The sequence below is a fragment of the Somniosus microcephalus genome, chromosome 25, assembly GCF_052327205.1.
Source record: "Somniosus microcephalus isolate GS21.2 chromosome 25, FLI_Smic_1.0, whole genome shotgun sequence".
Lineage (NCBI taxonomy): Eukaryota > Metazoa > Chordata > Chondrichthyes > Squaliformes > Somniosidae > Somniosus > Somniosus microcephalus.
The window spans coordinates 54,235,956-54,263,116 of NC_141011.1; the positions used below are offsets into that span (position 1 = coordinate 54,235,956).

Consider the following 27,161-nt stretch of genomic DNA (forward strand, 5'->3'; position numbering starts at 1 on the left):
GGCTGCTCTCTCAGGCTGATTCTGACATTTCACAACCTCAGTGGCCTGCGCCACCTTGGGCTGAGCATCAAACCCCACATCCGTCCTATCTTCAAGACTGCCCATTTCCAACTCCAAAACACTGACCTGCTTCCGTCTGTATCTCACATGCACTACTGCCAAATTCCTGGTGCTGTTGTCATCTCTAGCCTCAATTTCTCCAAAACCCTCCCAGCCAGCCTTCAACCTCTACATAGGAACAGGAGGCGGCCATTCGGCCCCTCGAGCCTGTTCCACCATTCAATGAGATCATGGCTGATCTGTACCTTAACTCCAGACACCTGCCTTGGCTCCATATCCTTTTATACACTTGTCTAGCAAAGATCTATCAATCTTTACAATCTCCAATTCATGCAGAACTCTACTGCCCACAACGTATCCTGTACTAAGACCCCCCCCCCCTTACCCATTATCCCATATTTGCCAACTTCATTCTCTACGCATTATTTCAATATTCTCACCCTCGTTTACAGATCCTTGCACTGTCTTGTTCCACTCTCTCTGTAAATTCCTCCAGATTTATAGCCCAGCCCGCCTCCTCCTTCCCACTCTGGTCTACTGAATTTTTTGCCCTCTCTGTGCTCTGCCGCCAGGGGCAGATCAGTCAGCCATCACAGCCCTGCATTCCACATTCACTTCCTAAACTCCTCTGCCTTGTCGCATTTCTCCCCACTTTCAATAACCTCTGACAACCCTATAATTTCAACTACACCTTCGATCATCTCCCCGAAATGTCACCCTATTCCTGGTCAGTGTTTCATCCAGGATTTATGAAGTTCCTTGGGAGGTTCTGCCTGATTGTGTCAAACGGCAGTGGATAACACGAGATGACAAAAAGAACCTCTGAAAACAATTCCAGTGGTATCTCAGTGGTTACGGTACTGGACTAGGATCCCAGAGGTCGGGAGTTTAAACCAAGTTGTGAAATTGAACATAATAAATCAAGTCATTTGTAGGCTAGTATCAAAAATGACCATGAAAGTTGCCTGAATGTTGTAAAAGTCCACTAATGTCCTTTAGGGAAGGGAGTCTGCCACCCCTACCTGGTCTGGCCTGCACATGACTCCAGTCCCACATTACAGGGTTGACTCCGTGCCCTCAGAGTAACTAGGGATGGGCTATAAATACTGCCTTGCCCCCACTGCTGCCCACAGCCAATGTTCCCTTTAAGCTGCGTGGCCACACAGCGCTCGTGGACCCACACAGCCGGAGAGCCGGCTTTTAAATAGAAAAACTGCGCATGCGCGGAATTTTGATGGGGCCGTGCAGACAAAAAAGAGAGGAAACATTGCCCACAGCCCAAGAATTTTATTTTTACCCAAAACATTGAGGCTAAAAGATTACAAGGGGCTGACTGAAAATTTGAAGTTTGGTTCCGCACTGTGGCCAAGTTACAGATTGCATGCAAATTTTAAAATCACATTTGCAGATCTAATATTAACATAGAAACATAGAAGATAGGAGCAGGAGTCGGCCATTCGGCCCCTCGAGCCTGCTCCGCCATTCAATGAGATCATGGCTGATCATCCAAATTCAGTACCCTGTCCCTGCTTTCTCCCCATATCCCTTTAGCCTTAAGAAATATATCCAACTCCTTCTTGAATATATTTAATGAACTGGCCTCCACCACCCTCTGTGGCAGAGAATTCCACAGGTTCACCACTCTCTGGGTGAAGAAATTCCCCCTCATTTCAGTCCTAAATGGCTTACCCCTTATCCTTAGACTGTGATCCCTGGTTCTGGACTCCCCGGCCATCGGGAACATCCTTCCTGCATCTAGTCTGTCCAGGCCTGACAGAATTTTATAGATATTGAGATATTAGTATTAGTAAAAAAGGTATTACAGGAAACTTTGTGCTATCCGGCACCGACGGGACCGAGCTGCTGCCGTACACTCCAAACTGCCGTACACGCCAGAACTGAATCAACAAACCCCGTTGCTTAGCAACAGCCTCTAAACAGTCGGCAAGCGTCTCTGTAGCTGAAGTTGTTGCTTAGCTACAGACCTTGCACAGCTTGACTGTTCATAAAAAGCAAAGAAAAGAAACGAAAAGAATAAAAAACGGCTCTGGATTTTTGCCGGTGGCTCCAGCTTGCCGGACGGTTCGCCTCCGGATAACTCAAAGTTTCCTGTACTGGAGAAATTAATGGGACTGAAAGCCGATAAATCCCCTGGACCTGATGGCATACATCCTAGGGTTTTGAAAGAGGTGGCTACAGAGATAGTGGATGCATTAGTTGTAACTTTCCAAAATTCCATAGATTCTAGAACGGTTCCCGCGGATTGGAAGGTAGCAAATGTAACCCCACTATTTAAGAAAGGAGGGAAGAGAGAAAACGGGGAACTACAGACCAGTTAGCCTGACATCAGTAGTAGGGAAAATGCTAGAATCTATTATTAAGAATGTGGTAACAGGGCACTTAGAAAATAATAATAGGATTGGGCAGAGTCAACATGGGTTTATGAAAGGGAAATCGTGTTTGACAAATCTGTTAGAATTTTTTGAGGTTGTAACTAGCAGAATAGATAAGGGGGAACCAGTGGATGTGGTGTATTTGGATTTTCAGAAGGCATTCGATAAGGTGCCACACAAGAGGTTATTAAACAAAATTAGGGCTCATGGGACTGGGTAATATACTAGCATGGATTGAGGATTGGTTAACGTACAGAAAACAGAGTGTAGGAATAAACAGGTCATTTTCGGGTTGGCAGGCTGTAACTAGTGGGGTACCACAAGGATCAGTGCTTGGGCCTCAGCTATTCACAATCTATATCAATGATTTGGATGAGGGGACCAAATGTAATATATCCAAGTTTGCTGCTGATACAAAGCTAGGTGGGAATATAAGTTGTGAGGAGGATGCAAGGAGGCTTCAAGGGGATATAGACAGGCTAAGTGAGTGGGCAAGAACATGGCAAATGGAATATAATGTGGAGAAATATAAAGTTATCCGCTTTGGTACGAAAAATAGAAAAGCAGAGTATTTGTTAAATGGTGAGAGATTGTGAAATGTTGGTGTTCAGAGGGACTTGGGTGTCCTTGTACACGAATCACTGACAGTTAACATGCAGGTACAGCAAGCAATTAGGAAAGCAAATGGTATACTGGCCTTTATTACAAGAGGATTTGAGTAAAGACGTCTTACTGCAATTATATAGGGCCCTGGTGAGACCACACCTGGAGTATTGTGTACAGTTTTGGTCTCCTTACCTAAGGAAGGATATACTTGCCATAGAGGGAGTGCAACGAAGGTTCACCAGACTGGTTCCTGGGATGGGGGGATTGTCCTATGAGGAGAGATTGAGTAGACTGGGCCTATATTCTCTAGAGTTTAGAAGAATGAGAGGTGATCTCATTGAAACATACAAAATTCTTACAGGGTTTGACAGGGTAGATGCAGGGAGGATGTTTCCCCTGGCTGGGGAGTCTAGAACCAGAGGTCACAGTCTCAGGATAAGGGGTCGGCCATTTAGGACTGAAATGAGGAGAAATTTCTTCACTCAGAGGGCGGTGAATCTTTGGAATTCTCTACCCCAGAGGGCTGTGGAGGCTCAGTCATTGAGTATATTCAAGACAGAGATCGATAGATTTTTGAATATTAAGGGAATCAAGGGATATGGGGATGGTGCAGGAAAGTGGAGTTGAGGTCGAAGATCAGCCATGATCTTATTGAATGGCAGAGCAGGCTCGAGGGGCTAAATGGCCGACTCCTGCTCCTATTTCTTATGCCAACAATCCTACAGGCTGATAATAGTTCACATTCCTAAAGTTTATATTTCTTTCTGATTTCATATTGTGTAACAATATGCAACAAAACAACTGTACCTGGTAAGAATGGTTGCTTCATGGTTTCCATTAAACTCTTCAGGTCATGTTCAACATAATTCATAACTATATATATCTTATCCATATTGCTTCCCACCACAATTTCCTGAAGAAATAATAGGAGATTCAGTAGGTATTGATTTTCACACGCAATATTATCTTACTGCTACAGCACACTCACAGGAGAGCAGAGCTATTACAGTACTCATATCTTAGTCGCTATAAAATAATACATTTTACATATATATATATATATATATATAAAAGAGTTTGTCTCTCTGTTTCTGTCTGTCTGTCTGTCTGTCTGGCTATACAATCAAAAGTTATAGAGCGTACCTACACGCATGTTATATCAAAAGAAAGCTCATCATTAGGGGAGTCTAATAGGCATATTTACTTTTTGGTCAGACAAAAATTGTTCGGACAGTATACAAAAAACGTTCAAAAATCCTCAAAACTCCGCTCATTAGCAGTTGACCAATCCTACCTCTCGTTAGCGTTGAGTGACGTGCTGGTTCACCAATCCTACAGTTCAGTGACCTGATGGTTGACCAATCGCTGTGTCACGGGCGGGACCTAATCCTCCAGTCTCCCGAAACTTCGCCGCCATTTTTTTCATCCCCACAGCATCAGCCAAACAAACCCCCACATTGCGGCTCCGGGAGCAGGTCAGTTTACACACAACGGGCGGGGGAGCAGCAGCGGCTGGCCGTCAACCGCGCCACCGGCGGGGGAGCTCAGCTGGGGTCCGTCTCAGCCTGAAGCGCTAGGCCCCGCACGGCCGGTATCACAACGGCACCGGGCCTCAGGCACTATGCAGGGAGAGGGGAGGGGAGGGAGGGAGAGGAGAGGGAGGGACAGAGAGAGGGGACAGACAGGGGCAGGGAGACCGCGCGGCCCAAAATTGCCCTGGCAACGCCGGGCACCCCCAGCTAGTAATCTATAATCCGGTCACCTGACAGACGGCAAACAGTTGCAAGGAAGCTCTTCCCTCCAGTGGTATTCTAGCAGATAGCACAAATTTAACAAGAGTACCAAATATATCACCTCACACTGAAGATAATCACATGGAAAGGATGGCATGTGCAACATTTGCTGAAATATCCCACTCTAAATCGAACATACCGCCGGCTAATTAATAAAGACTTGCATTTCTACAGTGCCTTTCACGACCACCAGACGTCTCAAAGTGCTTTACAGCCAATGAAGTACTTTTGAAACGTAGTCACTGTTGTAATGTGGGAAACGCAGCAGCCAATTTGCGCACAGCAAGCTCCCACAAACAGCAATGTGAAAATGACCAGATAATCTGTTTTCGTTATGTTGACTGAGGGATAAATATTGGCCCCAGGACACCGGGGATAACTCCCCTGCTCTTCTTCGAAATAGTGCCACGGGATCTTTTACATCCACCTGAGAGCGCAGACAGGGCCTCGGTTTAACGTCTCATCTGAAAGACTGAATTACTAGGGTAACCGCAGATATCCCAGAATTTCTCTGTCGCATAAACATAATTGCTGCTTACTCACTCTAACCGTGACGATGTTTGGGTGTTGTGCTTTCAGAATGGTGTTGATTTCCCGTAGGGATGTAATTGGAAATCCTTCCTTTTCCTTTTCCATTTTTAATCGTTTCAAAGCCACAATTTCGTCTGAAACAAACAAAATGCCCACACTAAACACACCATTACATAGAAACATAGAACATAGAAAAATAGGAGGAGTAGGCCATTCGGCCCTTCAAGCCTGCTCCGTCATTCAACACGATCATGGCTGATCCTCTATCTCAATACCATATTCCCGCTCTCTCCCCAACATTACTGTAACATTTTCATGATTCCATCTGATTTAAAGGTATGATTTATATGTTTATGACATTTACAAATCCTAAAGGGCATAAACTAGTTAGAATTCTACAACAATAAGCAGCCAGAACAGTCACATTCTTGGATCAGGCGGAGTCTGGGAATTGACTGAATTTTTATCTTCCTTACACCAAAAAATAGCCTAAAGAAACGTCACTCCATATATTTTTTGATCTGTGTGTGACAACACACTCATCATTGCTGTGTTGCAGTAACGATAATCACTTTGTTCTGTGTGAATGCTGAATTACTGCCCTTACAGAGGAATGAAAAGTCAGTAGCAAAATACTGCAGATGTTGGAAATCCGAAATAACAACAGAAAATGCTGGAAAAACTCAGCAAGTCAGGCAACATCCGTGGAGAGAAATTTGAGTTGACGTTTCGGGTTTGACCCTTCTTCAAAACTGGAGAGAAAAGGAACTAGATCGAAGGCAGGGCTGCGATCGGACAAAAGAATAAAAGAACCAAAAGAAGTAAAAGAGATTAGAAGCTAGACGAGATGGTAATAGGCTGGGATTAGGTGTAAAGTGTACTGGCAGGGCAAAAGATAGCTGCGCTTCCGGTCGCCTGTCATTTCAATTCACCGCTCCATTCCCACTCGGACCTCACGGTCCTTGGCCTCTTGTACTGTTCCACGGAAGCTCAACATAAACTCGAGGAACAGCACCTCATCTTCCGATTAGGCACTCTGCAGCCTTCCGGTCTCAATATCGAGTTCAACAATTTCAGATCATAACCTCGGCCCCTATTTCATTTTTACTTATATTTTTCCACTCCTTTCCTTTCCTCCCCCCCCCCCTTTCCTTTTGTTTCTCTCTCACACCTGGCAGCTATCTTTTGCCCTGCCAGTACACTTTACACCTAATCACAGCCTATTACCATCTCGTCTAGCTTCTAATCTCTTTTACTTCTTTTGGTTCTTTTATTCTTTTGTCCGATCGCAGCCCTGCCTTCGATCTAGTTCCTTTTCTCTCCAGTTTTGAAGAAGGGTCAAACCCGAAACGTCAACTCAAATTTCTCTCCACGGATGTTGCCTGACTTGCTGAGTTTTTCCAGCATTTTCTGTTGTTATAATGAAAAGTCAGTATTCTTCTTAGATTTTCAGAAAGGTCTTGGGCAATTCCTAGAATCCATATTTACAAAAGAACAGCGTCAGTGGAGCCCACATTACTTTAAGTTACTGGAGAGTCTAGAACTAGGGGGGCATAGTCTCAGGATAAGGGGTCGGCCATTTAGGACCAAGATGAAGAGGAATTTCTTCACTCAGAGGGTTGTGGATGCTGAATCATTGAGTATATTCAAGGCTGAGAGAGATAGATTTTTGTACTTAAGGGATACGGAGATCGGGCGGGAAAGAGGAAGTGAGATCGAAGATCAGCCATGATCTTATTGAATGGGCTCGAGGGGCCGAATGGCCGACTCCTGCTCCTAATTCTTATGTTCTTAAGGCCTGTTGAAATCTATTCTTAAAAGTATTTTAACCACATGAAAGGAACCAAGTGCGTACTTACGAGTGTGCACCACTAATGATATCTATGACCAGCCTTTTAGAAAGTAGAAAGGAAAAGTCCGTATAGGTCAGAAGTGTGGAAACAGAATGCGAAATGCTGGCCCAGAGGTCAGCCTGCCTGCAGTCAGACCCGACATGGCGGGCCTAATCCCAGCGCTGGTGGCGGTCACCGCGCATTAATCGCCTCAGCGGCAGCCAGTGGCGCCAGGCTAAATCTCCATGTGCCGCCACTGACATTGGTGTTTGATTTGTTTACTTTACAGTGTTGCCTATGACAGTGCTCCTGTCATCAGAAGCTACCTTGTAAAGTAATTGCAAAAAATGAACAAAATGCACAAAACATAATGCAACAAAGTGCTTCCAAACTAAAGGGGAAAAGGGCTGAATTAACAGAGGAAACGAGTCTCGTTTCCACACATGTTTCTGTCAGACAGTTCAACTGTCCTTCTTACAATCGTTCAGCTTTAAATATTTTGAAGCCACAATTAAGTCCTGCCTAAAGATTTCAGCAACTCAGTCCATGTCCATGGGGACAGTTGCGTGGTGCTTATATTACTGGACTAATAATGCAGAGAACATCAGCTCAAATTCCAACGTGACAGTTTGAGAATTTGAATTCAGTTTTTAAAATCTGAAAATAAAAATCCGACATCAGTAAAAGTGGCCATGAAGCTGTCGGATTGCTGTAAAAACCCAACTGGTTCAATAATATTCTTTAGGGAAGGAAATCTGCCATCCTTACCTGGTAGGTAGGAAAAACAGAAAAGCAGAGTATTTTTTAAATGGTGATAGATTGGGAAATGTTGATGTACAGAGGGACCTGGGTGTCCTTGTACACCAGTCACTGAAAGCAAACATGCAGGTGCAGCAAGCAGTTAGGAAGGCAAATGGCATGTTGGCCTTCATTGCAAGAGGATTTGAGTACAGGAGCAAGGATGTCTTACTACAGTTATACAGGGCCTTGGCGAGGCCACACCTGGAGTACTGTGTGCAGTTTTGGTCTCCTTACCTAAGAAAGGATATACTTGCTATAGAGGGAGTGCAGCGAAGGTTCACCAGACTGATTACTGGGATGGCGGGACTGTCGTATGAGGAGAGATTGGGTCGATTAGGCCTGTATTCACCAGAGTTTAGAAGAATGAGAGGGGATCGCATTGAAACGAATAAAATTCTGACAGGGCTAGACAGACTGGATGCAGGGAGGATGTTTCCCCTGGCTGGGGGGTCTAGAACAAGGGGTCACAGTCTCAGGATACGGGGTAGGACATTTAGGACTGAGATGAGGAGAAATTTCTTCACTCAGAGGGTGGTGAACCTGTGGAATTCTCTACCACAGAAGGCTGTGGAGGCCAAGTCACTGAATATATTTAAGAAGGATATAGACTTCTAGACACAAAAGGCGTCAAGGGGTATGGGGAGAGAGCGGGAATATGGTACAGGAAACTTTGGTTTATCCGGAAGTTGTATGTCTAGAATACTCGTTCTAACGGCAAAAATCAGGAGCCGTTTTCTGTAAGTTTTTTTAGATCTCATTCTTTTTTTTTCCCCAGTCAGCCACTGCAAGGTCTGTAGCTATAGCAACAGCTTCAGCTACAGACACTTGCAGCTGCAGCCGACTCTTTAGAAGCTGTTGCTAAGCAACAGTGTTTGTTGTCAGATACGGCGATGAAAACCTCCGTATGCTTCAACATTAACTTTGTATGTCCGGCAGTTTTGATAGATCGGCAACACGCCGGTCCCGTCGGTGCCGGATATCACAAAGTTTCCTGTATTGAGATAGAGGATCAGCCATGATCATATTGAATGGCAGAGCAGGCTCGAAGGGCCGAATGGCCTACTCCTCCTTTCTATGTCTGGCCTAATGTGGCTCCAGTCCCAATCCAATGTGCTTGACTCTTAACTGCCCTCTGAAATGGCCTAGCAAACAACTAAGTTGCATCAAACTGCTACAAAGAATAAGAATGCCCACCACTACCTTCTCAGGGAAACTAGGGATGTTCAATAAATGCTGGCGTTGCCAGTGATGTCCACATCCCAAGAATGAATTAAGAAAACATTCCATAATTGAGACATTAATTATGTCCCCCTTACCATCTCTGACCCCCCAGCACATTTGATGGGGTTTACAGTAATCTGATGAAAATAACTGCAAGCAATCCAGTGCTGTAGAGGATCCAGTACCTTGCTCACCTCATCTTCCGATTAGGCACTTTGCAGCCTTCCGGACTCAATATCGAGTTCAACAATTTCAGATCATAACCTCGGCCCCTATTACATTTTTACTTATATTTTTTATCCACACCTTTGTTTTGGCCCTTCCCCCCCCCCCCCCTTTTTTTTTTCTCTCTCCCACATGGCAGCTGTCTCCCATTCTGCCAGCGCATTTCACACCTAATCTAGAGCCGTCTTTTGTCTCCACTAGTCCCATCACCATCTCGTCTGGTTTTGAATACCTCTTAATGTCTCTTCACTTCTCTTTTGTTCTCTCCCAGCCCTGCCTTTCGATCTATTTCATTTCCTGTGCTTCTTTAGTCTTGCCAAAGGGTTTTCACCCGAAACGTTGACTCTATTTTCTCTCCACGGATGTTGCCTGGCCTGCTGAGTTTTTCCAGCATTTCCTGTTGTTATTTCGGATTTCCAGCATCCGCAGTATTTTGCTATTGCTCTACTTCTTCTTGCTTTTGCACATTTCAAATCAGACAAGGCTTAAATTGAACTCGATACTGAACGGTCTGAATTGTAGAATATGGCAGGTGGTTATAAGAACATAAGAAATAGGAGCAGGAGTAGGCCAATTGGCCCCTCGAGCCTGCTCCGCCATTCAATAAGATCATGGCTGATCTGATCCTAACCGCCAATCCACTATGACAGGATTATCTCCTGAATCTAACAGCATTAGACACACGAAAACAGGAGCAGGATCAGGCTACACGGCCCCTGGGCCCGCTCCGCTACCCACAGGGCCATGACCTATCCGAACCTAGACTCATGTCCAAATTCCTGCCCGCTCCCCGTAACCCTTAATTCCCTTTTCTACTAGGAAACTGTCTATTTCTGTTTTAAATTTATGTAATGATGTAGCTTCTACAGCTTTTTGGGGCAGCATATTCCATGGACCTACCACCCTCTGAGTGAAGTAGTTCCTCCTCATCTCAGTTTTGAAAGAGCAGCCCCTTATTCTAAGACTATGCCCCCTAGTTCTAGTTTCACCCATCATCTGGAACATCCTCCCTGCATCCACCCGATCCAACCCCTTCATAATCTTATATGTTTCAATAAGATCGCCTCTCATTCTTCTGAACTCCAATGAGTAGAGTCCCAATCTACTCAACCTCTCCTCATATGTCCATCCCCTCATCCCCGGGATTAATCGAGTGAACCTTCTTTGTACTGACTCGAGAGCAAGTATGTCCTTTCTTAAGTATGGACACCAAAACTGTATGCAGTATTCCAGGTGCGGTCTCACCAATACCTTGTACAACTGAAGCAATACCTCCCTATTTTTATATTCTATCCCCCTAGCAATGAAAGCCAACATTCCATTGGCCTTCTTAATCACTTGCTGCACCTGCATACTAACCTTTTGAGTTTCGTGCACCAGGACCCCCAGATCCCTTTGTACTTCAGTACTTTCAAGTTTCTTGCCATTAAGATAATAACTTGCTCTACGATTTTTCCTGCCAAAGTGCATAACCTCACACTTTCCAGTATTGTATTCCATCTGCCAAATCTCTGCCCACTTACTTAGCCTGTCTATGTCCCCTTGCAGGTTTTTTATGTCCTCCTCACTCACTACTTTCCCTCCCATCTTAGTATCATCTGCAAACTTTGATGTGTTACACTCGGTCCCCTCCTCCAAATCGGTAATAGAGCATTATCTACCTACAATGCTGCAAATAAGAATTACACTCACCTGTCTTTTTGTCTTTCGCTCTATAAACCACACCATATGTTCCTTCTTCGATTCTATTAAGACACTGAAATTCTTCTACACTCCGGCAACCCTAAATATAAATAAACTATAAATAATTAGAGTCAGAAATTGTAGGTGGTGTTTTAGTACATTTCAGAGATGTGGCAAGATGCTACATAAATACAAATCTTTCATTATCAATATGGTAATCGGTTTGTTTCACAGCAGAGGAGAGCTGGTCGCTGACACTACCCTGTTGCAAAAACAGGAAAGAACAGCATTATTTACAAGAGGAAAATGGGGCATGTTGAGGCGGGAGCAAGACTAAAGAGTTACACGAGGGAATTAAAAATACAACCGGCGTCTCAAGTTCTTCAAGCACTCCTGCCAACAACCTGCGGGTGATTAACGTTGGAAGCGTGCATCAATATTTTTGTCAAGTCATCTTTACAGTATATGATTCAAGCAAATATTTTAAATGATTAAAAATGTTTAGACTTGGTGTCAATGTGAATGTTTATTCTTTTCTACACTTCCACCTGCTAGACTAGGCTACATTTAATTGTAATGGCATTGCTCTTGTTCCGCTGAAGCTGCAAGACCCATGTGGATATGAAGTATTGTAGGTTATTCCTCCTCTGAGTCCTGTACTAAAATGCCTTTTGGAGTAAGATTGCTGTGTACCTCTGAGGCAAGAACTCATTGATATTTTTATAATTTTGCTTTATTTTAGGAGAGACTGCAGAGTAACTGTAGTGTGCAAACTACTAATAATTTTAGAAGATTATATAAGTTATAACAGTAAGATCCCGGTTACCTGAAGAGCAGGCAAGTACTGTGGCAGTTCTTTCTTCAACTCAACCGGTGAAACAGGTGGGGAGTCAGGAACATACTCTCCCTCAGTGGGAGCATTGGAGATCGGACTCTCCTCCTCCTCCATCTCCTCCTCTTCCTCCTCCATGCTCTCTTCTGAATCACGATCAAATTTTGATTCTGTAACTAACAATTTCAGTATCAGGAAATACAAATAACCGACACGATCACAAATAACCGACACGATCACAAATTACCGACACGATCACAAATTACCGACACGATCACAAATTACCGACACGATCACAAATTACCGACACGATCACAAGTTACACGTTATATTTAGAGCATTGGAAAACACGTAGAAACAGCATTTACCTATTTGGATGTGGTTTCCGTTCTGCCTTTCTTCATCACTGTGTTCCTCCTCTTCGCTAATTTCACCTAATACAAAGAAAGACAAACCCTTAAAAAGCAGCTCGTCAAAATTCTTCCTGTATTTACGTCACCTAAGATTTTAACATGTTTATTCTGAGTCTCTTCTCTATTAGGATCATTTAGGGCAGACAGTTAAGAAGGAACATTAGCTGTTTCCATTGTACCCGGGTATGTGTCCCCACGTTGTTGGGGGGGGGGGGGGGGGGGGGGGAAGGGAGCGGGGGACATTGTATCCATTTAAATCCTTTTTATTAATAAAACGCTATTAGGTAGCCGTGGTACAGTCATGCAGAACTATTCATTGCACAGATGCAGCTAGTTTATAGGTTTCAAAGCTTATGCACTGGGATTTGAGAGAAGTAGCTTGGTCCTCACCAGGAGACTGTTCCGATTCAACCTCGGACAGACTAGGAGACTCTTCAGATCCCTCACTGGTGCTCTCTTCCTCGGAGGCAGTTGCAGACCCTTTAAAGAAATTCAGGAACAAAGACCGAACAGCAGGTCATAGAAGAGAAGGCATCACAATAAAGACCCCCTTTTAAAAGTAACCGGTTACAAAAAATGATGAACTTAACTGTTCTTTCAAAAAAATGATTTTGTTTAAAGATATTCTGTAAGGGAAGAGCCTACAGGATAAGGCAACTGAAGGAGCTTAACTCTCAATTCTTATATAATTGCAGGGAAACGGGCTTGGAGGACATATTGAGCTCAGCAGTGTATGGAAAAAAAGATGGAATATTCACTAGTTGCAGGAAGGATGTTCCCGATGGCGGGGGAGTCCAGAACCAGGGGTCACAGTCTAAGGATAAGGGGTAAGCCATTTAGGACTGGGATGAGGAGGAATTTCTTCACCCAGAGAGTGGTGAACCTGTGGAATTCTCTGCCACACAGGGCAGTTGAGGCCAATTCATTAAATGTATTCAAGAAGGAGTTAGATATATTTCTTGAAGGCTAAAGGGATCAAGGGGTATGGGGAGAAAGCAGGGACAGGGTACTGAGTTTGGATGATCAGCCATGATCTCATTAAATGGCAGAGCAGGCTCGAGGGGCCGATCTTCTATGTTTCACAGATGAAACAAATAATTGCTGTAACTCCCTGGGATGAAAATCATTCCCGCTTAAGTTCAAACTTATTTTGCCTCCTTCTTTTAAGTTCATCGCATCACGCACTACTCTCCAGCTGAAAACCTCCGTAACTCAAAAAGCTGAATGAGATGGCTTATCCGCCAATTCTTCCTGCCTCCACTGGTCAAATGCTGCCAGTACAATCTTACTATGCAAGATGCAGTGGCCGTACAATGTTTTATTCTTCATACCCATTCTAGAAAAAAAAAAGTAAGCAGGAGATAACAGGACATGTCCGTGTTTTACTTTAGGTTTCTGAGTTTACGGACTGGAACTCCATAGAAATCCACTGCACGTTTGGTACCGTGTTCAGTCTAACATCACGCAGGCTTTTCCAGACGAGCTCAAAGATGAGGCGTATTGGTGCGGCAAAGTTTAGGATATCTAGCTTGGAACAGATGCATACATCACTCTGTGCCATTACAAGATGATTTATGAAAGTCTCTTCAGCCTAGCATTTGTACCCGCGTTTTTAGGAAGGCCGCGATATCTGCAATGTACCGGAGGAAGATTCACCAGACGTTGTCTTTCGTTCACTGTCACTGATGTCCTGCAAATCAGACAGCGGGTCTTTTTCTTCATGTCTCTCCTCCTTTACTGTACAGAAAAACAAACGGTACAGAAAGATTTACAGAAGAAAATGTTAGTCATGTTACCCGTTAGCTCGCCACTGGAAATCATTCCTGTAAACACTTATTTCTTCCTTTTCATTTCCTTGCCTCTGTATCTCCATTTTCACTATCGATTCCATAGCCATCCTCTTTCTCTTCATTACTCTGCCTCTTACTCTTCTGCTTACAACAACTTATATTTATATAGCGCCTTTAATGTAATAAAACATCCCAAAGCGCTTAACAGGAGCGATTATCAAACAAAATTTGACACTGAGCCACATAAGGAGATATTAGGGCAGGTGAGGTAGGTTTTAAGGAGCGTCTTAAAGGAGGAAAGAAGAGTAGAGAGGCGAAAAGGTTTAGGGAGGGAGTTCCAGAGCTCAGGGACCCGGTAACTGAAGGCACGGATGCCACTGGTGGAGCGATTAAAATCAGGGATGCTCAAGAGGCCAGAATTAGAGGAGCGCAGGGATCTCGGGGGGGGGGGTTTGTAGAGCTGGAGGAGATTACAGAGATAGGGAGAGGCGAGGTCATGGAGTGATTTGAAAATTTATTTTATTTTATTTATATAAAATAATTACCATTGTTTTGTTTTTTTAATCTGTTCTACCTATTTTCATGCCTCCCCCTTTGAGTTACCATGAGCTTCTTGAGAAGAGGGTATTTCTAGTTGTACACGGCAAGTGATGGGTCACACACAGGCAGCGGCAGTATCCTGGAGCTTGACGGTCTAAAGGAATCGGAGAAGAATTTCCCAGCAGGATTCTCCTACCGTTCCATGGAGATAGTGCCGTTAGGGGTGGATGAACAGTGTGTGAGGCTGCACAGTTGACTGGGTGGATGAGCCGTGTCATTTTTCCACCCGTTTTTGTGTGTTCATAACTCAATGCTGGATTGTTATGCTCATAAAAACAAGGCTATAACGGTGGTTCTGATGTGGTGTATAGAATGTTAGCTTTAATAGCACGCAAATCATGTGAAGTCCTTTAGATTTTTATGGCGTGACTAGGGTTAATAATTTTTATCGGCAGATGTGCACTTTCAATAATTATCAGCTTTGAATTATCTCATCTGTACTCGTTTTTAACCCAAGTCAGAATTTCACTGCTCGGCACGACACTGCGCTCTTTTCCCATCGCCTTCGTGCCCACTTCTTTGGCCGGGTGTCTTCCCCCTTTCTCCCATTTTCAGAATTCACGTTCTACCTGAACCCCTCCCTCTGACCTCATACCCTCGATCTTTTCATCGCGAACTGCCGACGTGACATCGACCGTCTCCATTTCTCTGCCGCCCCTCACTCACTCCAACCTACCTCTCTCTGAACATGCTGCACTCCATTCTCTCCGATCCAACCCTAACATTGTCATTAAACCGGCCGACAAGGGTAGCGCTGTCACTGTTTGGCGAACCAATCTCTACCTTGCGGAGGCTGAACGCCAACTCTCTGACACCTCCTCCTACCTCCCCCTGGACCATGACCCCACTACCGAACATCAGATGCTGCCTGACCTGCTGAGTATTTCCAGCATTGTCTGTTTTCATTTCATCAGTTCACCAGATCTTGATCAACTCTGGAGACACATTCTAAGTTAGACTTTCCTGTGTTCTGCTTCTCAACTTATAATCAACTTACTTTCACACACAACAAACCTGCCGTCAGAAACAGAAAAAAACTACTTACCTTAAATTATTTAAGTCTACAGCTGTGCTACATAATGTGTGTTGGAAGCAAGATACATAGCAAGATTTAGCATCTTACTGAAAAACATGGCATCAGAGTCTGCTAACATCTCTTTCAGGCTCGAGCTCTGCTGCAAATGTCACTCCGTGGATTTTTTTGGTTAAGCCATTATACCAAATTTGTTGTACAGAATTATCAATATTGTTTAAACTACATAAAATGTATGTCATTAAGACTTCTCTTCAATGTTAAATGAATCATTTGTTGGCCTTACTAATTTTTCTTCCATCTCCAAGCTCGCTCCTCTCGGTGTGACGCCACATTGGGCTATGAATTCGGTGATGAACCTTTGGTTTGTCACTGTATTCCTCCTTCAATCCTCGGTGATGTATCATAGCTGAAAGAAAACAGGAACAATAATACCAGTCAATCCCACTGGAGCAAAATGGCCAAGCATTAAAGAGTTAAAAGGCTGGATTCTTGAAAAGACTAGCTTTTAATGTAATGCATGTTCCAGCACAATCTTCTACTTGTGTTTCAGTGTCTGCTGCATCCTGTGCTTTAACCAGGTCTCAGTCCCCTGTTCGAGGGCAATTCGAGCTGGAAAAGGGATCAGCAGTTATTACTTCTTGGTAAAGACGTGATTGGAATAACATAAAAAGTCAATGTCAAAACAGATCAAACATGTTACATTCTGAAAGCATGCATTTACCTAAAATAAGTTTAAAAATAGCTGAAACTGTAACATGTATTAATAGCTACTGAATTATTGAGAAGGTCTTGCAGTGGAATACAAGACCTCTCATTTCTGCCCCCATTTTAGTACATTACCTGCTGGAAAACAGTATTTTTTAAATGGTGAGAAACTTTCAAGTGTTGGTGTTGAGAGAGAAAGCTGGCACACAGGTACAGCAAGCAATAAGGAAGGCAAATGGCATGTTGGCCTTTATTGCAAAGGGGGTTGGAGTATAAGAGTGAGGAAGTCTTGATACAATTGTACAGGGCCTTGGTGAGACCACACCTGGAGTACTGGGCACAGTTTTGGTCTCCTTATTCTAAGGAAGGATATACTTGCCTTAGAGGCGGTGCAACGAAGGTTCACTAGATTGATTCCTGGGATGAGAGGGATTGTCCTATGATGAGAGATTGAGTAGAATGGGCTGATACTCTCTGGAGTTTAGAAGAATGAGAGGTGATCGCATTGAAACATGCAAGATTCTGAAGGGGATTGACAGGGTAGATGCAGAGAGGTTGTTTCCCCTGGCTGGAGAGTCTAGAACTAGGGGTCACAGTCTCAGGATAAGGGGTCGGCCATTTAAGACTGAGATGAGGAGGAATTTCTTCACTCAGAGGGTTGTGAATCTTTGGAATTCTCTGTTCCAAAGGGCTGTGGAGGCTCCGTCGTTGAGTATATTCAAGGCTGAGATCGATAGATTTTTGGGCTCTAGGGGAATCAAGGGATATGGAGATCGGACGGGAAAGAGGAGTTGAGGTCGAAGATCAGCCATGATCTTCGTGAATGGCGGAGCAGGCTCGAGGGGCCGTGTGGCGGAGCAGGCTCGAGGGGCCGTGTGGCTAACTCCTGCTCTTATTTCTTATGTTCTTATTATTCAGTTATTTTTCAGGCATATAGAATCCCAAAAGGGCCCAGATTCACCTGCCCCACAGCACACTCATATGCTGGCGCAGTATAGAAAAAATATGCCTAATTAGTTATTAAACCATCTATTGTATCAAGTATTTTAAATGTATTACTTGTACTGCACTGGACTGGACTGGACCAAGCTGAAATCTAATGTTGAGCATTATGGATCTGGCCAGACTGGTTAAAGATCACATCATAGACAGGACTTCAGATATTATAGGACAATGGCATGCAAATGGAGTATCCTCTTTTTAGCATGTTGTTGGTCAATGCGCTGAACCTAGCCTAGCACTAAGTTTCTTTTGCAGAACTGGTCAGGTACATACTATGTGCTTTTCATTTTACATTCTATCTTCGTAATGACACCGTGTGTGGGCTTCAGATCAGTCATTTCCAACATGAAAAGAGTTGCTAACTCTATCTTCCCACAAATACTAGGCTATAATAATTCCTTGTTAATGCTTCTTTTTAAAAAAAAAACAGCAATTCAACCATGCAGCATTACCACCATTACCAGTTTAGTAGCCTGATTGCTTGTTTATAAAAACAGGAATTCTTGACTGCACTTTTCCCCCCAGTTGTTAACATGATGGTATTTATCCCGAATTGGGGAACTCTCACTCATTCTAATTCAAACTTTTGCCTGCTGCCCTATTGTAAAAATCAAGGAGGCAATTGGAGTAATGCAGTCTGAAGGTGACAAAGACAGTGGCAATGATCGGAGATTGGGGCAGGTGATGTTGTGTAGTTGAAAGCAGAGAGACTGATGGAGAGGAATGTGGAGGTTGGCGGACTGGACAGTATGGAGTATAATTATTCTGTGCATGTTTGATAACCTGTTTCATTATATGCATAGTTCAGGCAGATATATTCAGACAGAGGTGCCCTTTCTTTGAAATAAAAGCAGCCGTTTCGAAAAGTTGGAAGAACAAATTGTATGTTGATTTGCGAAGTGCTGGATATATCCATACTAGCAGACTTGGCTGCTTTAATCTGCATAAATACCTTCCCTCCTGATATCTCGTTCCTTGCGCCTTTCCTCAGCTCGCCTTTCTCGCTCTTTCTGTTCCCACTGTTCTTTTTGCAGCTGTTCTCTCTCTCTTATTCGCCTTTCCCGCTCCCTCTGACGCTCGAGCTGCTCGAGGCGGTCCCTGGAAGAGTCACCAAAATGTTGTCATTTTATAAAAAGCATTCAAAAAGGAAAGTCAAGTGGTGTTTTCACACATCACGTACAACAGGTCACGTCACTCACCAAGGACGGCCCTGCCCCACATTGCTTGTATCTATAAAAGGGTTCATGTGCCTATCAAAACAAAAACAAAACCCACTTAAATAACCCCACTGTAGAATCCAGGTAACTTTATTTCAATGTATGGTTTGATAGACATTAGTTTTCGGAAGATCAATGCTACGAGCTATATTCTACAAACTCAGATTTACAATATCTTTATGGTGTAGGAAGCTTCAGGTAATGCTAAATAATCCAGGAACAAGGTCTGCTGTGTCACAACATATGCAGTTTGTTCCCCTCTATTTTTAATGAAGCGGTTGCAGATGGATTTAATATAACATGCTGCCATGATTTTTCAGGGGATCCCAATGGGCTTCCTTCACTCATAACTAGAGAGTCTTTCATCAACAATTAAGCTGCTTTCTCCCTTCTGAGGTCACTCACTACATGCTATTTGCTCTTTGCTGGTAATTTAAATATGTTCCTTGGATTGATCTGGATCATGTTACAAGGGTTGCTTTTCTCCTGGAGTAAAAGGAACAGAGATCTCGGAGGGGAGCAGGTTACAGAGGTGGGCAGAATGATGCCATGGAGGGATTTAAGTTTAAATTTGATGTGTTGGGGAAACCAGAATCCAATGTAGGTCGGTGAGGACAGCGGTGGTGGGCAAGTGGGACTCGGTGCTGGATAGGATACGAGCAGCAAAGTCTTAAATGAGCTGCAGTTTATGGAGGGTCGAGGTTTCAAAGCTAGCAAGGAGGCAATTGGAGTAATCAGGGATGAACTTCAACTTCGAGCGCACAATGACCGTTTGTTATACACCAATGACACCACCCAACATTCCTTTCTATTGATGTCAAAGAAAATAGGCCAAGGTGTAGAACAGGCTGCCCATTCGCTATCGCACATTTTGAACTCTTGCTGAAGTTGAATTTCACCCTCAAGTCAGATGGTGAGAGCAGCCAAATTATGCTCCATTTACTTAGAAAATATATATTTGGCAATTAAATACTCTAATATCATTGCACTATAATCTATTTATTGTTAAAGAAGTAAAAGATGAAAGTGTCCTCTGAGCTTCAACCAGTCCACTTGACAAATGAAGATAACCCAATAAGGGAAAAGCCAGAATGTGTGACAAGTAAAAACATACGTGCCTTACTCTTCTGCTTCAGCCACTTAAAAAAAAAAGTGATTAATAAACACAAATACTGACTACTGTGACATCACTGTGGATCCCTTCCTAAAACAAATTTGATGAAAAGATAAATGGCAACCCCTGGGCATGATGTCAAAAGCTGAACTCTAATGCAGGAACACTTGGCAAAAGGCACTGTTTGTGAATAAACTATTGAAATTTCATATTTTAAATGCAACAAAAGAAACACAGCTGAGTTCCCTTTTGAAATACTATTTATATGAGGACACACATTTTTATGCTGGTGATTCTCCACTCGACAAGATTTTAACTCAGATGTATAATCAGACCAATGGTGTTGAGTGGAAACCGAACATTCCTCATAGGAAGGGTTTTAAAACGAAGCGTACAACAGTGGGTTACCTAAATCAATGTCAGGGTCATTATTAAACATCAATACAGTTGATAGGACAACACGGAGTTGAGTAACCTAACATACTGTCTTTCATTGAAATAAATCAAAATTGAAAACTGACCAAAGTAATAAAAAAGGTCTACATTTTCACATGCTGCTGTGTCCTGCTCATTAGCATTTAACAGACTTTGATAGTGTATCAATGTAGAAGCAGCGTGATGGAGCGCCAATGCACCGTGCTAGAGTGATGGGATGCGGATTCAGTCCTCCACGCCACCCATATTCTAATCCCAGTTAAATCGCTGCAGAGGGGCAGTAAGCACAGAACAGGAGGAAGAGTTAATTGGATGGGAGAGGGTCCATTATAAATTGGTGGCCAAGAATGTCATTGGCCATCTCATTAGACGGCAAGACGTATGGCCTGGAAGGAGCTGGAAGTAGAAGGAAAAGTAATGGTTGAAGTTAAGGTGGGGTAAAACACGAGTCTCAAGAATACATGTGGCTGTGTTCTCCAACTAACCGATTAGAGGGAATTAAAACAGAACTGATAATCAGGCAGCAGGCTATCAGGGCAGTTTTGAAAAGGTCATCACTCTACACACTGGCAGGAACATCAATCCTGATGATGTCTCAACTCATTTTAAGATGTATATTTTTTGGTAATTATTTCTGTAGTCACCAATGTAAAGGATGCCAGCACTAGTAAATGCAACACGTTCCAGATTAGGTACCGAGTGTGTCTCCCCAAATCAGATACTGCACAGCCAGATGTGGAATCCCTGTAATGCCCCAACAGTGGGCACTGTGTGTTGTGGGCTGATGCGCGCTGCTGAAAAAACAAACTAATTGCGTCACATCTCCTAATGGCCAGAATGGCATCAGCAAAGGCATAGATTTTGCTCGCTGAATTCTGGCTGGGTATTAACATCTGGGGAAATAAACCGTAAAATGGAGTAAACTCTGGACGTCTGAACTAATAGGCTTTTGAGTGCGATGAAAATGGAGCATTATTTTTATTTTCCTTTTTGTATTCCCAGGGTTAAAATAGATTGTACTGAAAATAATTCAGCTTGGGGACTGTGCATTTCATTCACTCCCTGAGGCAAAACAGATTGTATAAAACAATATTTGTTAATATGTAATGGCTTAATTGCAACCTTATTTACCTTGATTGCTTTGTTCTGAAAATACGCATGTGTTAGAACAGTTTAGCTCGGCCTCTGGAAGGAGCTGAGCTATTGAATGTGAATCTGTTGCTACACCAGGAAAGGATCGCTCTGGGCCGCAGGCATCCTCTATGTTTTAATTCCTGTGGATGTATGACAGCCTCAAGCAATTGTGAAAGATACCGATTAGATTTTTATTGGTCCTGTTTGTACTTCAATAGGAATGGAAAGAATATCTTTTTCAGCCTTGCTGCAATGCATGCGTTCTTCCAAAACCACTGCACTGCAGTCTATGTGGAAGTGATGGACATTATGTACATTAAACCCACATATAGCTTTTATGTTACGGATGCTGCCCCCTTGCTTAATGTTAAGGGTGTTGTACATCATGTACAAGCTACATCTTCTATAATCAAGTGAAATCTGCTATATTGACCATATGCTGCTTAACCTTTACCGTTCAAAGGTTTATAGCCTAGGTATCGCATCTCCAGTGGACTGGTATGAATTCAATAAGTTTCTTTTGCAGTAACAAAGGTTTCTGTCTGAAAGCTACATTAGCAGATATTGTGTGAATAAACTGTCACTCCAGGTCATAGGGAGCAAAGGCTGACGAGAGTGGATCTTTAGCACTAAACACGAGAGAGCCTAAAAACACAACAGAAAGTTAAACTTAAGATGCAACAAACTCTCGATTTCTTTACTAATACTTTATAGAAACATATTTTGTATATATTGTACTTGTAGTTTTTCCTTTAATCATTAGATATGCTTAACAGCTGTTTCACAGCCTGCTAGCCTGGAGGAAAATTATTTTCCTTCACCTTTCTCTTCTGGAATGTTCTCTGGCAAGTTCTCTCCGTTTCTGCCTTTCCCGTTCTCTACGTGCCTTATCTTGCTCCTCTCGCTGGCGTTTCCTTCGCTCATGTTCCCTCTCCTTTTCCTTATCTTTCTCCTTCCCTCTCATGTGTTTCCCTGTTTACAAACATTTGCATGTCACATCGCTTTTGAACTTTAATTAAAACGAATACTCGTTATCAGCAGTTAATTAAAAGCCATTGAAACAGAATCACTGATTTAGTTTCGGAATTTTCTGCATCGGAAAATGTGTTGTGTAGCAGTGTCAGGGACAGAAGTACTCACCGTGATTCCCAGGAGTTTTAATTGCTTTTTTACACTCTCAGACTCACCCACATTGCTTCATGCAATACGATTCTCCAGCTAGTAACCTTGTGACAGATGCAAAACAATCTTTGAAAAAAGAAAGCTAATCAGACGCAAGGCCTGAAATTTCCAAGTAGTAACAAATGTCCTCTGGTTGACCTCAGCTTCATATAGGAACAGGAGGAGGCTATTCAGCCCCTCGAGCCTGTCCCGCCATTCAATTAGATCATGGCTGATCTGCATCTTACCTCCATCTATCCGCCTTGGCTCTGTAACTCTCAATACCCTTGCCTAACAAAAATCTATCAGTCTCAGTTTTGAAATTTTCAATTGACCCTCAGCCTCAACAGCTTTTTGGGGGAGAGAGTTCCAGATTTCCACTACCCTTTGTGTGAAGATGTGCTTCCTGACATCACCCCTGATCGGCCTGGCTCTAATTTTAAGGTTCTACCTTGTCCTGGACTCTCCCACTAGAGGGAATATTTTCTGTTTACCCTATCAAACCTTTTAATCATCCTAAACACTTCAATTAGATCACCCCTTAATCTTCTATATTGAAGGTAATACCAGCCTGGACTATGCAACCTGTTCTCATAATTTAACCCTTTTAGTTACTAGGTAAAGTTCCCAGGATTGTCTATGGCACAGGCCAGATTTAGAGCAATACATTGCAGCCATGTGAGCAACACCACAAGAGATCCACTATTAAAAAAAGAAATGAAAAAGGGTCATTACACCATCAAGCTTGTCCCCCCCGCCCCCCGTGTACCAGAACCAGTATCATCACTCTGTCCCAGTTACTTTTCTATCCACGAGCAACTGTTCCATACAATATTTGATTAACTGAGTTCATGCTTATGTTTACAACTTTAAATCTTGTTACAGCTATTTATCCAGATTTAATGAATTTACTGAGAATCTACTGCAGAAAGGGTAGGACCGATTAGAGATGGAACAGGAAACCTTTTGGAGGATTAAGGAATGGCAGATACTAAATAGCTACTTCACAGAGTGTGGTAATTGGAAATGAAAGGGGTGGGGTGGAACAATTAGATAGGATAACTATAGATAAGGATATATAGTAATAAAAATAATCGCTGGAACTCAAAAGTGGAAAGGTACCAAATGCTGAGAGAAATCAAAGAGGAAATAGCAGAGGCACTGGCCACAATATTTCAAACATCCTTCGATACTGAAGTTGCCAATGTAATACTAATGTTTAAAAGAGGAGAAAGGAATAAACTAGGTAACTATAAACCAGCCAGCCTAAAATCAATAGCAAGAATCTAAAGACCACAATCCAGGATAAAATGAATACCGACTTAGAAATACACGGGTTAATTGAGAATAGTTAGGACAGATTTCTAAAGGCGTGTTGTGGCTGATAAAAAAATTTTTATTTTTTAAATATAATGGTATGTATTGAAAAGGGGAGATCAGTGGGTGTTTTTTATATGAATTTTCAGAAGGTGTCGCTTTGGAGTCTTATTGATAAAATGAAGGCACACGGTATTAGAAGGGATGTGGCAGCATGAACAGGAAGTTGCGAATGGATGTTCCTCACAATGCAGACGTGTAAACAGCGGGGTGCTTCAGGGGTCATTATTGGGACCACCGAGAAAGATCAGGACTTGTGTAGAAGTGGCACAATCTCAAAATTTGCAAATGACACAAAAATGTGAAGCGTGGTTAAATGTGAAGAGGAGTGTAAGCAGTTTCAGGATAGACAGATTAGTAGACTGGGCAAATAGAGCTCAGATAAAATCTAATGCAGAGAAATGTGATACATTTCGGTAAGAAGAATGAGGGAAATATATACTAAATGGTAAAACTTTAAAAGGTGTCGAGGAGCAGAAAGACTTAAGGTTTCAGATACATAAATCTTTAACAGTGGAAGACAATTTGATAAAGCTGTTAAACAAGAATATGTGATCCTAAGTTTAATAAATAGGGACATAGAGTACAAAAGCAAAGGGGCAATGTTAAACCTACACAAATGATTGATTAGGCTACAGTTAGAACATTGTGTGGCCACCCGACCTAGGAAGTAAATTAGACCGCATTGTCCTCGAGATATGAGCTGCAACTTTTAAAGCCATGCATTGCTGACTAATCCTTATGGTCTTTATAGCATCCTGTAAAATGCTGAAGCATTTCTCGGTACAGTCGATAAGACTGATCAGCCTATAGTTTCATTATCTCATTCCTTAAAAATATACACATCGGGATATCATTCACAATGCTCACGTACACCCTCTGTATTTACAGACCTCCTAAATATATCAATGAGAGCCTTACCCATTTCTTGGCTCATTTCCTTGAAGATTTTAAAGTTCATCTCATCTGCCTTAAGTGCCCTGTAGACATTAAATTCTTTCAGTTTCTTCGTAACAGTCTTCGTTTCCCATGATTCATTTCTGAAGACTGTTGTAAAGAATTCATTTAACACTTCTGCCATTTTGTGATCCCTGAACATTTCTATCCAAATATCCCTTAAAGATATTTTCTGGTCTTTAACACTCCCTCTACTTCATACACAGTATAAACAGAATTCTGTAGATACCTCTATTATCCATCTTTCTATTGTTCTACTATCCTAACAATCTTTTTTCAGTTATCCTCAACTAACTTTTAATTCTTCACCACTTTTACGTTATTTATGACCTCTTTATTCAGCCACTGCAGTCTTGACCTTGCAATTTGTCTTATTTTCTTCATAGGATGACATTTCCTTTCCGTACAGAAAAAAGTGGTCATAAAACAACCCATTTTCTTCAGTCTTACTGCTTAGCACTCTTCTGATAAGCTTGAGCCTCTAAAATCTTACACATCTGTATTTTAGGCTTGATCCTTTAATGCAATATTAAAAATAAGCACATAATGATCTTTAGAACCGAAGCATTCAACTACTGGTAGGTTGTTTTTAGCTGCCTGCTAAATATTACATTTAACATAACGTGCATCCTAATATCCAGATTTCAATTATTTTTGATGTTAGTTATATCTCTATGAAATTTGACACTTTCACTTCTCTCTTTCTGGCGTCCCTTGTCTGTCCTCTAGTTCAAGGATGGTTGCATTCTGTTTTGCTATGGCCTCTGTTCTGTGCCTTATGTAGTAATTGGCAACTACTACGGACTGTCAGGAGGCGAACGGGCGGATAGGGAGCGGTTTATCTGCCTGCTCGCCTATGACAGTCAGGAGCAGGTGGCAATCACTACTTTTTGCCCTGATCACCAATTTCGACTCTTATTATTTCTGATGTCTTCTTTACACTTACATCTAATCTTTTTAGTCTTCACCTAGTGCGATAGGCTTATCTGTAAAACACACTATGCCCTCCGAGCTACATTGTGTCCCTTTTTTATGATTGAAATCCCGTTTTTGAGATGCCTCTGTTTACCCATTTCCCTTGGTATTAGCAAAACAGAATCTTATGCTCAATATCTAAGTAGCTTATTATCTTTGCATTTATTTACTCTGAACATTACAATTTCCTATCTCTCGGTCAGCAACAAGTATTTGCTCACCTGATTACCAAACTTTTTAGCAAATTAATCATTTTCCTGCTCCATCTTGTTTAATACCTAACTGCCCAGAAGTGTGTTCTATATGATGACCTACACGGTTACTGCATTGCTTTAGAATTTTCACTAAGTAAAGATCAAAGGCTTGTCTTTCATCTTTCTAATGCATTTCAAAACAAAATCAGAAATGTTACTTTAGAGGACGCTCGACAACACTCATTTTTCCAAATACCGCAGTATGTTTCACATTATGCAAAGTCGTCTAAAATAAAACATTAAACGCTGTGAATCTCCATCAAATCGCCATCTCTCACCTTCAGCTGATCTGCTGCGGTGTCTTCGTTTCTCCTTTCTCCTTTCCTCTTTTCTGTGGTGCGATTTTTCTTTTTTGGAGGTTTGCTGAGGAGGTTTAATTGCCAAAGAATCATCCTCCTCACCTCTAGATGTTTATTAAAAAAATAATAATCATTAGCAATATTAACACTGATGCATTTGATTTGCAAACACACTGCCCAGCATTGCCCTGGAAAGCTGCATCATAATATGGCGACAGAATTGTTGCTACAGAAAGCTTGTGGGCTCGACAGCACTAAAAGAGCCACAAAATGAAAATAAAAAGGCTGTCTAGTCAAGAGAAAAAGGTTTACTTCTAATTAACCATCTTAGTTTGATTCAGAAAAGAGGACGAAGACCAGTCAACTTTATTTATGGATCTGGCTAGGAACAGCTATTCAATATTTTCTCTATTGAAACCAGTACAATAAATGGTGCAAAGTTTTAAATTTGCATCTTCTGTATTTTGTTAAATTAAAAAGGGTAACAGCAATCCATGCGGTACTAAATGTGCGTATCCCCTCATCCATGCGTAAAAGAAATCTATGGATAATTATAAAAGGAAAGAAAAATATTATATAGTGCCTTATCCAGTTGTCAAAACATCTCACAATTAATTACTTATTTTTGGAGTTCAGGAACAGTGGTTAACTGGGCAATTTATGCAGATAATAGACAGGGATTTTTTTAATGCTTATACTGTGCTTACTCAGTGGA

General features: G+C 42.2%; 1 protein-coding gene across 18 annotated transcripts in view; it reads right to left on the reverse strand.

Annotated features, from left to right (window-relative positions):
- cdk11b (cyclin dependent kinase 11B) overlaps positions 1-27,161 on the reverse strand; it is a 50,004-nt gene that overhangs the window by 13,600 nt on the left and 9,243 nt on the right. For 11 of the 18 annotated variants that reach the window (XM_085967472.1, XM_085967481.1, XM_085967485.1 and 8 more), the window contains 14 exons: positions 26,426-26,550; positions 24,883-25,008; positions 22,245-22,395; positions 18,723-18,773; positions 18,476-18,621; positions 16,100-16,222; positions 14,032-14,127; positions 12,781-12,870; positions 12,346-12,411; positions 11,972-12,153; positions 11,155-11,245; positions 5,396-5,517; positions 3,867-3,972; positions 1,750-1,830 (listed from right to left, as the gene is read on the reverse strand). In XM_085967472.1, the coding sequence (XP_085823598.1) occupies positions 1,750-1,830; positions 3,867-3,972; positions 5,396-5,517; positions 11,155-11,245; positions 11,972-12,153; positions 12,346-12,411; positions 12,781-12,870; positions 14,032-14,127; positions 16,100-16,222; positions 18,476-18,621; positions 18,723-18,773; positions 22,245-22,395; positions 24,883-25,008; positions 26,426-26,550 (1,556 nt within the window). The remainder of the gene's footprint in view (positions 1-1,749; positions 1,831-3,866; positions 3,973-5,395; positions 5,518-11,154; positions 11,246-11,971; positions 12,154-12,345; positions 12,412-12,780; positions 12,871-14,031; positions 14,128-16,099; positions 16,223-18,475; positions 18,622-18,722; positions 18,774-22,244; positions 22,396-24,882; positions 25,009-26,425; positions 26,551-27,161) is intronic. The other 7 variants (XM_085967473.1, XM_085967474.1, XM_085967475.1 and 4 more) reach the window with 7 other exon arrangements.